We start from the raw sequence: 16,015 nt of genomic DNA, 5'->3' as shown, positions 1-16,015 counted from the left end.
TACTTCAATTAAAAAAGTCTTTAAGTCTCTGTATCAAACGTAGTTTTCTGTCAATAAACGTATGTAAATGTACGACAAGGAACATTGTGGTTATAAAACTATCCAAATGTAATTCTGATGCCTCTATATGACCCACATAAGCAAATCAGACAATTAGCAAGAAGATTAGATATTTCTATATCTGATTTTATTATTATATTACACATTACAGTTTTTCTTAATGCCTGTCACCGTGTCAGATTCTGACTATTGCTGAGGATCAATTGAAGAATCTCCCGTCCCGGGGAAAGAAGCTGAAGTGTCTGTCTGGTCTTTTGTCCACAGCAGCCAAATAAACCAGAAAATGAAAGCGCCTTGTTGTGGCTTTAAGTATATAAAGTTTGAGATTATCAGATCTGATATTCATTCTTTTTGTGTTGATCAGAATCAGTAATTAAATAAATATAGTGGAGTAGAAAGTTCAATATTTGCCTTCAAAATGCAGTGATATTGAAGTATAGAATAGCAGAAAATGGAATAAAGTGCAATGATCAATGCAGAAATGCAATGAGACTTTTCTCAAGCAGCTGCACCGCCAAGGCTTTTTACAGTGTGACAATATCTAACGAGTAGAAACCTGAGTATACTGTATGTTTTCTGTTACAGTTCTCCTCTGACTTTTGGCCAACCCCTCATTGTTACCATATAACTAATTCTGTCATGGAGACAGAGAAAAATACACCAGACTGCCCCTCTCCCTCTCCTCCCCCGCCCACCTGTCGCACACAGACAAACAGTTGTACATTGCTTTGTTACAAACCGGGGGGGGGGCAGTTTGTTCTGTCTGCCTGATCCACTCCAACAGAAGGCGATGCCTCCTCTCCTTTGAATTGCATTCCTCTGATCTCACATCGACCTCTCAGGAGCTCGCTCAGAGGGTTTGTATCTGTCAGGATTCTGATCTCACTGTAGATTTACTCCTCTTGGCTATACGTTGTGCCCTTCGGTTGGAATTTGGCAGTCGGCTTTTCAGTATCTGCTTCTTGACTGCACTTGCTGAAAACACTACATCTGTTGTGATTGTAATTTATAGTGATGCTTTGATTTTCGATTGACTAAAAAATACTTTTTCTTAGACAAAATCCTGTCAAACTGTGGTTCTGTGGTCTCATGTGCATCTCTTGTGAGGTTCCTCGACATTAAAACATTTAAAAAACCTTACTGAAACACCTGTTTTAGTAAGAATATTCCTGTAAGAAATTCCTATCCAGTCGATTTTACAGTACACCTCATTTGATCAACACAAAGAGATTAGAATCGAAGAGATCCACGTGGCAGGCACGGCAACGAGAACGGCTTGCAAAGTGTCACGCAAACGGGGCCTCGTTTTGAGTTTCTAATCGTTCCTGCGAGTATGAAACAACACGAGCGCATGAAGTTAGAGGGCAGGACTCGCACTTGAGGGTGAACATTCATCACTCCCGAGCCGTCGCACACAGACACAAGCTTGGCACGAACCTGTCAGGGGTCAATAATCCAGAAATAATAACACACACACACACACACACACACACACACACACACACACACACACACACACACACACACACACAGACACACACACACACACACACAAACACACTGCGGGCATGACTTGTCAACGGATTTTGGGAATGCGGCTGTGTGTGTTTTGGCAAATTGTATGACACGTTGCTACAAGTGCATTGAAAGAAATGTTAATATGCTGTTGTTAAAATGGTGTTCGGTCAGGAGGGAGTTGTGCCGCTGCGCAGTGTTAATTAGAAGGTTAGAGCAGATCTGGATACTTTATACCTTGTATATGTGACACTATTTTAGGGGGGTCAAGGTCAGGAATTTGAGCTCCAGTAAGGAGAAGGCAGAGAGGGTGGGTGTCAAACAATCCATACCTGCCACAGCTCAACCCCTGACCTTTTTGACACCCGCCCACCTGCCTCCTACACTAAACCTCCTGGCATGGCACTCTCATCTTAAAGCCCAAAGGCTGCAGATGCTCAAGCTCTGCTCAAGTGTTGTTCCGAGTGTTTTTGACACAAGCTTGTCAATCTGTTTCATGTCTTTGTGCACCACCGGAATCCTTCACCGATGCGCTTAGCATGCCATCACTATATTTCATGCTCTCTGCAAACAATACGTAGGTGCTGGCCGTATTTCAAGAGAGTGTGTGTTTAGACTGGCAGCACACAGTTGGAAAGACAGGCCTGAAATTAAGGAGGGCCGTGCCAGGACAGGCCCCCGTCTTCCAAGATCTCGCTGTCTGTTTCTGACTGGGTTTGTTTCCGGAGGATTCTTCTCGCCATCACTCAGTCGACTGGCATCAAGTCAGATACAGCAGTGAAGGGCACTGCCACATTCAGGCCTGCTGAAAAGTAAAGTTGGAAGCGTGAAGTCCTCTTGAGATAACAGAATTCACAGTTCTCACAGGAGTGAGAGTAAATAAGAAGTGGCTGGATTGCTTATTTCAGTCTTTTCTGATGAAGTTTTGTGTTAATTTCTAGACTTATATTGAGTTTTAACTTTCACTAAATATGTACGCTGCAATTCTGAACAATGTGTTGGTTCCTTGCTAGTAGACCAAGGTGCTGAACATCAGTATGTCAACTCCAGATCTTAGCCAGGTCCTCAGTCAAGGGCACAGTCTGGAGAATCAACTAAGTATGAATGTTTATATGGTGTGCTGAACCAAGTGGGTTGGCTGGTTGAATGGCATGTAGACTCCTCAGTTAGCGAGTGTAGCAGAGGTATCTTTCACACTGAACAACAGGCGAATTCATGTAAATGTTCCACTAGCAAACACCACAAATCTTGAGAAAAAACACATGTTTTGGTTTTAGACTGTACCAGAACCAGAGAATGATAAAGAACATTGTTATTCTTCCGAAAATGGAGAATCTCTTAGTTCTCTATCTGTACCCATGACAAGTAATGGAGAAGATTTTTGCCGCTGTGCCGTGCTGTCGGCGACAGGTTCCTGAAGGCAGTGGCATGCTCTGCTTTGGGGGCATTAGGAGGGACTGGGAATGTGGCGCTATGTCCGGAATCTAAGATGGGTCTGCATGCCAGCCAGCTTGTCTCTAGCCACCCCTGCCCCCTTTTTTACCCTCCCCCCCAGCCTCCCTTCCGCCCGGCCCTCCTTTCGCGTCATTGCAGCCCGTGTGAACTAAACTTCCTCCTGGTCCTCAGCAGAGCCAACGTATTGATAGCAGCTCCACTGGAAGAGCCTCGTTTCTGTTTTTAGCCGGATGGCAGCCCACGTCTTGTTTGCCTGTGCGCCGTCCATCTTTTTTCGCACATCCTGTTGCGTGTGGGTGGAAGCGTTCCCTGATTAATTTCAAGACACACCCCGTTCAAAGCCGAGACTAGAAACAGGCATTCTGGGCGATTTTATTTACTTGCAGATTGGCTGTTTTTCTCAATGAAGGCAGTGATTTAAAAAAAAGGCCACTCAAGGCTATTTTAAAACCCAATGTTTTTGTTGTTTGTTATTCAGGATTTTTGACAGTTTTCAGCGAGCAAGACCAGACGCTCTCCCGCCTGACCTCTGACCTCTCTCACCATTCATCAGCCGAACAAGTACTTGAACCTGAGGCCATTACTTTTTCAGGGTCCTGGGGCAGAAATCCATCAGCATAAGTGGATCCTTCTTGACACAGTCCGTCACTCCGCCGGGGAGCCTTCGCTGTGTTTCACTTCGCTTTGACTTGAGTGTTAGCTGCCTCATGCAAGGAGAGATAGCAACCTGACTGTTTCAAACGCCCGTGGGGGCTTTCATCAAGGCGCTGAGGGATGCTAGACGAGTGCGGGCCTGCCTTCATCCCTCTCAAAGCGAAGACCGTCTATAGAGATGTCTTTTTATTTAAATAGCACACGGTTTTGCAGGTACAGTTTCCATTCACTGCCTCAAACCTGAGGGCAGGTATTTTAAGTTTAGCAAACACAGTGCCCTGTTTTGAAACATGTTAAATGTTGCTTTAGGATCTGTGCCAGCGCTGAAATTGAACCGAGATAAACTGTACCACAAAAACACAAGACAAGGGGCGGGATGGTCAGGTGGTGTAGGTGAGGCTTCGCGTTGACACTGCAGGTGTCACGTGCACGTTGGTGTCACAGGGTTTAAAATTCCGAGCCACGCCAAGACCACGTCAGCACATAACAAAGAGAGCTTTCATTTATCAGCAATTACCTTTCCATTGTGGCGGCGTTCAATCAAGCTGAAGTCACCCGCTTGTAGCTTTCGGGGCTTGATGAGGATGTTGTTGATCTGCAGAGGAAGCACACTACTCCGAGCATCGTAAGCTCCGCGTTGGCAGGAACAATCATTGGCATCGTTTTCTGCCCTTGTATGGACCGTGTATCCTGATGGAGGGTGAAGATAGAGAGTTCAGAGAACAGAGGTGGATCATGTGGGCTTAGCTGATGTCTTTTCACCAACCTGACTGCACCTGCACCGCTTTTATTGACTCCACGCTGACATATGTCGGCGAGCTGTTTGCACCGTGCCATATGGCTGAACAGTAGTCAAGCCGCACGCCTCAAAACTCAGGGCAGGAAGCCTCGAGGTAGATCACACCTGGCCGAAAACTCATTAAATGTTTTCATTTTCAGATATACAACAACCAAACTGATGTTGCTCCCCTGCTCTCACAGTAGAAGGAAATTAGAGTATTGTCAGAGCTGCCGGCCAAGACTGGGGGCTTATGTGTGTTGAAAGAGCGAGCGGAGCACAGGAAACTACAACATTATGCCAAAATCCGTTCAGTGCAGTGACTGCTTTTTGTTTCGCCTGCTCCCTGTGCTCTGGTTTTTCAGCTATTCCATGTGGCGTACATCCTCATCAAGTTTGCTAACGCACCTCGGCCTGACCTCTGGGTGCTGGAGCGCTCTGTCGACAACGGGAGAACCTTCAGCCCCTGGCAGTATTTTGCACGTAAGTTCTCAAGTACTTATATTTTGCAATGTTTTTGCTTGCATTTCTATCCCTGCACGCTGCCTTATTACTTGTGCCAAGGCTGAAATGTTGAGACGTTTTGATTGGATTCCCCTCTGGCGTAAAGCCTACGTGAAGTCCCTCAAATGTCAGTGAATTGCGTGGTGAAATGTAACTAAGTACATTTACTCAAATACTGTATGTAAGGGCAAATTTGAGGTAATTAGTTTGAGTATTTCCATTTTATGTACATCCCAGAGGCAAATATTATAACCATGTGAATTACCTGGAAAATACTTTGTCACAAAGCTTAAATTGATTTTCTGAGCTCATGAAAATGTTGACTTTTGACAGATGCATGGTTCTCACAGGGCAGCAACACTACAAACATATGATGATCTTACAGAATATTATGAGGATGAGGTTTAAATTACCCAACAGTATATAAAATCAACCTTAAACATCTACAGCAGTAAAATGCAACATACACATTAATGCAGCAGTAATAATCATGCAACAATTCATACTACTACTTTTGAGTCAAGTTTTGCAGATACTTTTACTTAAATATGGTTTTAAATGCTGGACTTTGACTTGTAGTGTCGTGTTTCCACAGTCTTGTATTAGTACATTTCCTGAAGTAAAGGATCTGAATATTTCGTAAACATCTGGTGATTTGCGGTGTTGCAATAATACTAGTTCTCGTACTTAGTACTAGTATTCAAGTAAAAGTAAAGATAACATGCCGAAATGTTATTTTGGTAAAAGTGAAAGTCACCATTATGACCAGAACTTCAGTAAAAGTCTTTAAATATCTGCTATTAAATTTACGTAACTGTCAAAAGTACAAGTAAAAGTATGTTATGCATATATATGTATGTATATATTGTACAGGGGGCAGCCAGGCTGATTATCGGATATTCAGTATTTTTATTCAGTAAAAATGATTATGCAACACTTTGGCTTCTGCAAAGTAACCAGGAACTAAAGTAAGCAAATTATATATTGGAGCGGTTGTATAAAGTAGCATAAAATGGAATTACACAAGTAAAATAAGGGTGGCTCAAACTTGTACTTTAGGTGAATTATTAGTAAATCTGAAATTTGTGTCAATAAATGTCTGCTGCTCCTCAATGTCCACTGTGTAACACAGTAGAGATTTTAAACTCATCCCTACTTGAGGAAATCGTCTGCACTATGATTTTGGACCTGGTAGCAGGATTTCTCTCCAGATGTGACAGTGGTGTGTTTGGAATAAACACAAAGAGATTGGAAAGTGATTTCAAAGACAGGCCGTGGAAATCACAACCACAGACGTAACCGGTCATTAACACAATCCTGGCAAAATCACAAAATCACAAGATATGGAGGATTATCCATATCTGGTTTCCTTTGTCTTAGTTGTAAGTCAAAAATAACATCTGCCATTTCCGTGTGCTGTGAGGAATGCAGTTTTTATTTTCATCATAAAGTACACATGTCTCTTTCCTGCTTTTCTAAGTCAACAAAATATCTCCTCTAGAAAAGAGCGACTGTGAAGATGGATTAAAATGTGTTCTCTAGCACACATTTAATCCTGGCACACTGATCAGCCTGCTTAAGCATTTAAGACAGGAAGTGTGTGTGTTTATGTTGGATTAAAACGAAACAAAAACCCACAACAGAAGATTTTAACTTTAAATGAATCCCAGGTTTAATGTTAGGCTGGAAACTTTGATGTTTTTGGTGCAGATTTCAGAATAGAAAGTAGCGAGTGGTGACATGCAGTAGGCCTATATTTTCTTAAACTCGATTACTAGGCCTGTAATGTCATACTGTTTCCAAATTGCCTGAACTACATACCTGAATACACGCTCTGCTGATTTTGCTGAGTTGGCATATCTGAGTTATGACGATAAATATCCCAGGAGGCACCTGTGCACACAGCCTGCCAGGAGACACAGCTGTGACTCATCAGATTTACAATCTCAGAGCTTCTCATCGTTAATCCAAGTTCATGTTCGCTCAGGATCTCCGGTTCAGCACAGACTCAGGCATTTTTAAAAATTCTTATTTGGCTTCGTTTCCTTTTCCACAAAGACTATAACTGGATATTAATCTTCATCAGCACTACATCACTTGTACAATTAAGAAAAGTACAAAAAGAGACAGTTTTTCTGTATTTTGTTGAGTTGTGCTTACCAAATACTTTTATGGCACCGACCGTACCGCCTCCATACTATTGAGTGTTTAACAGTGTCTTGTCATTTGATACCAAATTTCCATACTTTGAGTTATTCTCATCAACGCTGGTGATTGGCTGTCTCGAGACATGCCCGAAAAACACTAGGTTACGCCAAGAGACAGGTCTCACCATATTTGAAGTGTAATCTTTTGTCATATTTGAAATCCCAAATTGTTTTTCGTTTGACATTTGACTCCAACGTTTTTGGAGCTTAAAGTAGCAATATGTAAACATTTCAAGAATTAACTGAATTATCAACAAAATGCAAATAAATAATGTAAATTGTGTTGCGGAGATATCTACTGAAGTTAGCATGCTAACAAGCTAGCCCCCATCCTTTTTTAATACCACTCTCAGCTCCGGTGTCTGGCCCACTAGCTGCACGGCTAACTGAGTTAACTAGATAACAGAAGGTACAGTTAGCAGCAGTTAGCGCTTACTCTGGTCATATGCTTGCCCCCTATTTGTTTGGAGTTTGAGAGGTGGCCAATTCTTGCATGTTGCACCTTTAATGCAAGCACCTGAACGAAAACACTGGTCAGTGTTTTGTTATGTTAATTGGTGATAGTGAGTAGCGTTACAAAAGCAACCATATGATGATAATATTATTATTTCTTTACAATGAAAAATTAGTAGAATATATGGCAAGAGACTGATTATGTTTTTTTTATTTTTCGGGCAGATTCAAAGCGTGAGTGTATTGAAAAGTTTGGAAAGCAGCCCAACGTTCGTGTAATACATGATGACGACCAGCTCTGCACCACAGAATACTCACGGATTGTCCCTTTGGAGAACGGAGAGGTAAAACATCATATTCAAGCCTCTGTATTGTATGAGCTATCGAAAAACAATCTTTGTGAAACGAATACGTGTTGTCCAGATCGTGGTGTCCCTGGTCAACGGTCGGCCGGGGTCCAAAAACTTCACCTACTCGCCGACGCTGCGAGACTTCACGAAGGCCACCAACATCCGCCTGCGCTTCCTGCGCACCAGCACCCTGCTGGGCCACCTGATCTCCAAGGCACAGAGAGACCCCACCGTCACGCGCAGGGTGAGGCACATACTGTACAACCTCACACATAGGTGTCATGCTGGCACACTCTCGTTCCCCATTTGGGAAAGGCCTGATTTACAGCTCTGCATCACCTACCCTCCAACTTCCTTTTTGCTGACATTGTCACATGGAGCTGCTGCCTCCTGCTCACACGTTCGTCTTTGTCAAGGCCTAATGCCAGATCTGTCAGTCTGTCCTGCGTCATGGTAACTCATGTGGTAGAGCCAGCGAGGACAGGCTTGGACAGCTCCCATGGGCTGCAGGTGCAGCAGTGGCTATCTTGTAACACACACAGCTTCAGTGGAACTATTAAAACTGTACGTAGATAAAATTCACCTCCAAAACAGCTCAGTAATTCTTCTTTATTTGACATTCTGAGAATAAAATCAGTGATGTCAGCTGTTCTTATCGTACCTTTTTACATATAATGGACTGATTCACCTCATGAAACTAGCCTCAACTCAGGGATCAAAGGTTTAAGCTTGTGCTTGTAAAGATGTGTGTCTGACTTCTGTTGCCAAGTGAAACCAGACATTTGCTCAGGGGATGGGTGATGTGGCAGCACATAAACCCTAACCCTAATGGTAACATTTACTTTATTCTAGGTGAATCAGGTATCAGGATAACTCAAATGTTACCAGAATCATAACCGAGCAAGGTGAATCAGCTTTTAGTTTTTTATGCTCGCCACCTGGGCACCACACCTCCTGAATACCTGCGGTCTGTTAAAACTGTCAGCTCACTGACATCAGGGCTTTACAAAGTTAGTTTACTGTGGCTTTCAAACAAGCAGAGTCTTATTTTTGATTGGCTTATTTCTGTTTCATTGCCTTTTGACTGCCTAAAGTCTTTTTCTAATGCATCTCTTTGTCTTTGTAAAGTAATTTGGATTGCCTTGTTTCTGAATAGTGCTGTATAAATAAACTTGCCTTGCCTTATTATGTATTACAGTATTACTATAGCATCAAAGACATCAGCATCGGTGGACGCTGCGTGTGTCACGGGCACGCACAGGTGTGTGGTGGGGGGCGTAACCAGGACCACCCAAACAGGTAAGCGGTGCTCCTTATCTGAAGCCATACGGTAAATATTTGACGTGATTCCTCAGGCACCTTTCATCACTTATTAATTACAAACTGAACTGTTTTCTCATAAGCTTCTTTCAGAAGTTGACTTCAGAGTATAGCTCCAACCATTTAACGCATTGCCTTGGTTTATCCATTAACAAAGCTGAATAGTCGCATTGCACAACGGCCTCCTGTGTGTAACCGGCGTGCAGAGATGACTTATGTTGAAAACAATGAGGCGTAGACAACGGAGATCCTGCCAAATCTCTTGATTTGAGTGATAGGAAGTTGTTTCAGAGGACGGGTTACCTCATATGTTTGTACATTGGCATCGACATTGTAAAGGGCAGCAGATTGCTTCACTTGTTCTGATTACAGACTGTGACATCGTAAATAGTTGGTAAAAGGGAGAGATGTGTGATACAATGCTGCTTTGAACCACAGTTTCCTTTCTGTTTCTTGAACAAAGTAACAACAGAACAACATAGCATTTGTGTTTTATCGTTTGTAAGCAACTTGGGCCTTTTAAATGAATGTTCCCACTGGCTTAACGAGACAGTTCAGTCTTCTCTTTAAGATAACTGAACTAGATGGCACCAAACTTCTGGTTTCAATAGCCAAAAAAAGTAAATACATACATCTATAAAACTCAACAGCAATGTTTTGTTCAAGAAATCATGACCTGGTTACTCAAGATAATCCACAGACCTTGTTGTGAGTGGTTTCATGTCGAAGCTATTTTCATTCTACCGTATCACCGTACAGGAAAGAAGCTGCGTCTGCTCATGGATGAGAGGCTCGTGACAGTGAGTGGCGTCCTCCTCTGCTACACTGTAACTCTCGCTAGCTTTGTTAGGTAGCCTCTCGTCCATGCTTGCCTCGTTCTGCATGGTGATGCTGTTGATTGTTGTGGTTCAGTGGAAAGAAAATAGTTCCCTCATGAAACTGTTGGTAGCTCAAATTTAACAATCTAGATGGATAAATGGTGCTACAGCTAAGAAGAAAAAAAAAGTGAACTGTCCCTTTAAATCAATATTCATACATTAACAACGGTTCAAATGACCACTGCTTGGTTTGACGAACACACAGAATTATGACCTGATTCTGCAGTTCCCCTGAGCTCGACAGAGCGTTTTAGTGTCTTTTGGCTCATTGTTTTGGTGTTACACTCCTCTAGCTTTACTGTTTTGTCTCCGTCTCACTCTCAACAGAGTCGTTTCCCTGCGCTACGATAAGGTGTTTTGAGTAAACGTCTCTGATAGGTGGACACCAAATGACAAACAGACTAACACTAGCTAGCTTGCAAGATAGAGTTGGGGTCGGTGGAGACCAAAACAGAGCTAGAAGCAGAGTGAATGTTGGACTTAACTCATCAGGTCGTCTGAAACACGACTTGAAATGGATGCATGTTGTTCCTCATTTAAGGCATATTTTTTATGTCCGTTTGTGACAATTGATTTGCTGTACTTAATTAATTAGGTCATATGTCAGCTGTACAGTTTGTTCTGCCGTCCTCAAGTGCAGGTTCAAAGAAAGTTCTGAGATTTCTGAGAGTCACTAAAACCAGGTGTCTGATCTCCTGTCTGCAGGCTCCAGTGTGAGTGCCAACACAACACCTGTGGTGAGTCATGTGACCGCTGCTGCCCGGGCTTCAACCAGAAGCCATGGCGTGCCGCGACTGTTGACAGCCCCAACGAGTGTCATCGTAAGTGTACAAGTTCAATGCTTCATACTGTGTGTAAACACAACCACGCTCTCTTTCTTCCCACACTCCTGGCTCCTTGAATTACGACCCCCAGAGTGGACTGAAGTGTCCTCTGATATTTAAGCCCTGTTGTGGATGCCCTCATATGGTACTGCGGGAGAGCCTCAGTGAAGAGTTGAGAGGACATTCCTCATATGGTATGTGTGATGAACAGCACAGTGCACAACTAGCTCCAGGATAACTGCTTTTCGTCATCTTTAGCCAGCTAGCCTAGCCGGGCCCCGCGCCAGCCCACCAGATAGTCCCCCATGCCTGCTTATCGGGCGAGCCATCCAGTCAGCCAGCAGAGCCCTCTTCAGCTGGGATCTAATTGCTTTGGACTGTTGACAAATTTTCCCTTGATGAAACATGACCTCGTAGACGCCACAAAAAGCAGAGAGAGAAAGATGAAGAGGGCTTCAGCAGTCATAAAAATTAATGAGAGACAAGGGTGGTATACAGGAAGAAGGATGTGCCGTCTTGTTTAGGTTAGATTTAATAGTTTCTCTTAACACCAGACTTATAACTCCTTTTTGGAGAATTAGTAGGTTATGGTGCTTAAATACAGACGGGGAGTCAAAGGTAATTTGCTGAGGCATATAGAATAATTCTGTGCGTCTGTGTGTGTCTCGGGGGTTTCCTCCTCAGCCTGCCAGTGTTTCTCCCATGCCTTTGACTGTTATTACGACCCAGAGGTGGAGAAGAGAGGAGCAAGTTTAGACACCTTCGGCAGGTACGACGGAGGAGGAGTGTGCATCAGCTGCCAGGTATGAAATGCACATCAAGTCCAAACTGATTCCCGTGTGTGTGCATGTGTGTGGTTGTAGGGGAGGAGGAGGGTATTAAAAAAGAAAAAAGAAAAGAAGAAGAAGAAAAATTCCATGTTGTCTGGTATGTCTTGATGGAGTCCTCTGTGGAGCATTTGATGCGGCACCGTTTACTCTGCAACTTGTGCAAACGGGTTCGTGAGGCCAAAGCAAATTTCACATTCACACATTCCTCTTACTAGGCCAAAAAAAGAGATGTATTTAGCGTTGTTTGCCAGAATAAAGGTTGTAATGACTGTGATGTTGATACAGTATCCCTCTGGAACATGATAATGATGCAGAGGGTACATGACAGCATTACATCCTGTCATCAATGTGCATTTGAAACAAGAGAGCAAAGAGGACCTCTGCTCATCCATAGACATTTTGTTTTCTGCTCTCCTTGTTCAATATTAAAGTACTTAAGGCTCATACATTTGTACATGTTTTTTCCGTAGCACAACACAGCCGGGGTGAACTGTGAGAGATGCATTGAAGGCTTCTACCGACCTTTCGGAGTACCTCCTGAATCTCCCACTGGATGCATACGTGAGTAGCGCTTTCTTCGATTTGTTTTATTCCACTTTTTGATCGTTCTTGTTCTTTGCTTGACAAAGACTTGAGTGTTTCTGGACTATTCGGGTTGTGTTTGGGAGAGAAACGTTGACTGGATGAACGTGCATACTTGCCAACCTTGAGACCTCAGAAACTTTTGTTTTTTCAAAACCAAATCAGGGTTTTTGGGGATCGTATCCTCAAAACATTTGAGATTCAAGGACTGTGTATCCAGCATTTTGGTGATAAGATAATAACAAAATGATTATGAATAATTTTAGTTTCACTTTGAATTCTCATAAAAACAGCACGTTATAATTATCCCTCTAGTGTAAACTGGTGTAAATCTTTGGCATAAAGTAAAATCTATCACTTTCTGTCATTCTTTAATTTTTTTCCCACTGCCCTTTATAGTGTCTGTGTGCTCCACTTCCCCGCATTTGTCAACTTCTCAATTGGGATTGACACGATGCGACCCCTGAAAAATCCACGTGGCAGATACAGCCCCTTTCCTTTTTAAAATTTTACACAGGGGATGGGAATACCTCTCTCCACCTCGTCTGAAATTTGTTTAAATACTCTCTCTACTCCTTATTTCTCTGTCCATCTCTCATTCACTGAGGAAGATGAGGCGCAACAGCACAGCAGACTACAAGTCGCTATAATTAAAAGTAACGTAAACAGTGAAACATGTTCATAAATCGGGAGAATTGTGACCCTGGGAGGAAACCAGGAGAGTGCAATGACAAACTGGAGTCTGCTGGGACAATCTGGAGGTTTGACTAGCACGTGAATGTGAGCTTTCTTGTGTCCAAACTTGAGAGCTGTGGCTGCTTTGCAGATGTTTTGTTTTAATATTTAGCATTTCATGTGGGTTGATATGCGTTGAAATGGTTGTTGCGATTTCCGTGCGCGTGCTGCAGTCACTTTTCATTGTGCTTCTTTAAACACAGGCGGAGTTGGAAATTATGGTTTAGTAAACAAATGAGTATAGAAACGACCATTAACTCTGCAAATGTAGAGATGTGTGAGATAGACATCCTTGCAAAAATGTTGTTGTTGCTGTTAAAATTAAAGGCTGTGTAAAAATCTTACTAAAACGCGTATGAAAACATTGTTCTGCATAGTTGTTTCATGTGTCATTCTGTCAAATCTGGAGCAAAATACCAGTTCAACCCCATTTCTGAAGCTGCTTTAATGAATGCAGTGAAAGCGCAATACAAAAATGTTTCTTGTTTCTGTTCAACTTTGCCATCTGTCGTATTTCCAAAGCAGCTCTAGGTACGTTTGTGAACTAAATAATGTCTCACCACGTCGTTATTTGACCTGCGGTTTTCACGCTGAACAAGTGAAGCCAAAACAGGGTTATATTCAAACAGAGGCATCAGCGTCTTGTTTGAGCGAGACACAAATGGCACCGTTGCACAAGCGCCACTGGCACCAAGCGCTTGTATTATTGCTAAACTGGGCTCCGCTCGTGTTTACATTACTTTAATGGTCCGTGGCTGTTCCCCCGCCGTATAAATAGCCGCCACTTGTGTTTGGACATTACAAAGTAGTTGAATTAAAGCGGTTGCCCTCGAGCGCTTTGAAAAGTAAACCATAAAACCCACAAACTCAATTAAGTGAGCTCAGTCAGAGGAAGGTGTCTGTTTTGGCAAAAACAGAGTGGTTAAAGGTTCAGTAATCATTATCTGCATCAATGATGCTGTTATGTATTTATACGTGTCCATGTCACACAAGTCTACATCAAGGAACCTATTAAAGAAAGACGGGACATTACATCATTATCAAGCATTCTTGGTGCCAGTTTTATTGTAGTCTATGGGAGGTGACCGGACAAGCAAACTAGAGCCCAACATATCATATCATAGTTGTATGAGCTTTTATAAAGACATGGCTCTACAAAACAACACAAAAACTAAATGCTCACAAAATGAAGTGTCACTTGAAAATGCATCTGTATTCCTCATCCCTTCTGTCTTTACGGTGATTGACAGGGCAAAAAAAAAAGGGGGGGGGGGGGGTATTTAAATGAGACGTTTCAAAACCTCCTCTGATTAGAAATAGTGCTTTAATCTAACTTTTGCTATAAAACGACAAATATATCCATGATGGCAGTTAGAAACTTGAAAACTTTTAACTTTTGAACAACAAACTCAACCAATCAAACCAACCAAACACATTAATCCATAAATAAAGGGTTGTAGTTATGAACAAAATCAATCTCAAATCAATGCCTGAACACTATATCAAAAAACTTTACATTAGGTAACTTTGCTGTAGCAAAGCTCACACTTTTTATCACAGTTTGTCTAATTTACTACCTTTAGTCAGTGCATCATAACTCTCACAAATAAATCACTGAATTAACATACAAAACCAATGATAGGTACCTTGAAAACACATGAAATACTAGGGACACTGAGGGACACCAAACCAAAATAAAGGTGCCATCAAACGCCTAGATGGATCACCTGTCAAACTTATAGCAGAGAGATGAGGGAGATGATTCTATTCCTTCAGTCAAAGCGCTGTCATTGTCATTAAGTTTGAAATTACTTGATTTGATGGTCAAATTTTAACTTATTTTTCAATATATAATAAGTTAAATAAAATGTTTTTGAATTTAGTTAAAGTATTTGTATCTGTTAAAGATTGTTTTTCCATTGAACAGACCATAACCTGCAGAAATTCAACATACAGTTCTAACATTATTTGGCTTGGGAACAGATTTTGACACAACACTGGAACACGCCTTACGTCACATCAATGACAGGGGGAGTTGTAATCGCAGGTGTTGACAGAAATGTGAGTTTATAAATTGTTCTGTGTCGTCGGGTGCATCATTAATAAGCACTGAGTTGCCTCCGGCCTGCGATCACGTTGAATTGTTCTGTTAATAAAATATTGAGGAAAAGGTTCCTTGGTCTACATCATTGCATTTGTTGGAACGCGTGTCTGTATATTCCAATAAAAACAAACATGTTGCTCCACCAGCCTGCAGGTGCGATGAAAGGACTGCGGCCGGATGTGAAATGGGGTCTGGAAGGTGTATCTGCAAGCCACAATTTACTGGAGAGAACTGCGATCGCTGCGCTGACGGATACTATTACTACCCTCAGTGCATCCGTAAGTTCAGTGTTTTTTCTTATTACGTACTGCATGCCGTGTTTACCTAATGGATGGGTGGATGGATAAATAGACAGCTGGGAAACATAGGGGTGAAAATGCAAGAGATGTCATTCTGGTGTGCATGAATAACATCTGTGATAGCTGCTGGTAAAGGCATCGTCGAAAGCGGAAGCTGCAGTTAACCCTTTCCTTGTCCGTGTGACTCACACAAAAATCTTTAATCATCAAACTATTCTTTTATTAAATGATGTGTCCGTGTTTGGAAGCTCGGTGTTCACAGTCAGGTTGAAACTCAACCCTCCATTCGACGGCAGGAGTCAGTTTCACGTTCACCCGCTCTTTTTAACCTTTTGCATTTCAGCCTGTCAGTTTTTTCACCTCGAGGGAAGAGCAACGCCCTTTTTTGAACTGAGGCTTCTCGTTATTATATACTCGGGCAAAGTATGCCTTTAATGCTGCGGGGATGTATGCACGCGCTGCAGTAC

The 16,015-nt window shown here is 42.4% G+C and overlaps 1 protein-coding gene across 1 annotated transcript in view; it reads left to right on the top strand.

The window, feature by feature from the left end:
- LOC115573153 (laminin subunit alpha-3-like) overlaps positions 1 to 16,015 on the top strand; it is a 63,622-nt gene that overhangs the window by 6,437 nt on the left and 41,170 nt on the right. Inside the window, 8 exon segments of the mRNA XM_030403817.1 lie at positions 4,828 to 4,945; positions 7,852 to 7,970; positions 8,050 to 8,220; positions 9,175 to 9,275; positions 10,880 to 10,995; positions 11,683 to 11,801; positions 12,299 to 12,389; positions 15,396 to 15,527. Coding sequence (XP_030259677.1) covers positions 4,828 to 4,945; positions 7,852 to 7,970; positions 8,050 to 8,220; positions 9,175 to 9,275; positions 10,880 to 10,995; positions 11,683 to 11,801; positions 12,299 to 12,389; positions 15,396 to 15,527 — 967 coding nt within the window.

Source organism: Sparus aurata, chromosome 21 (genome assembly GCF_900880675.1).
Source record: "Sparus aurata chromosome 21, fSpaAur1.1, whole genome shotgun sequence".
Taxonomy (NCBI): Eukaryota; Metazoa; Chordata; class Actinopteri; order Spariformes; family Sparidae; genus Sparus; species Sparus aurata.
The sequence above is the reverse complement of the archived record's forward strand: the minus strand, read 5'-3'. Positions and strand labels throughout refer to the sequence as shown.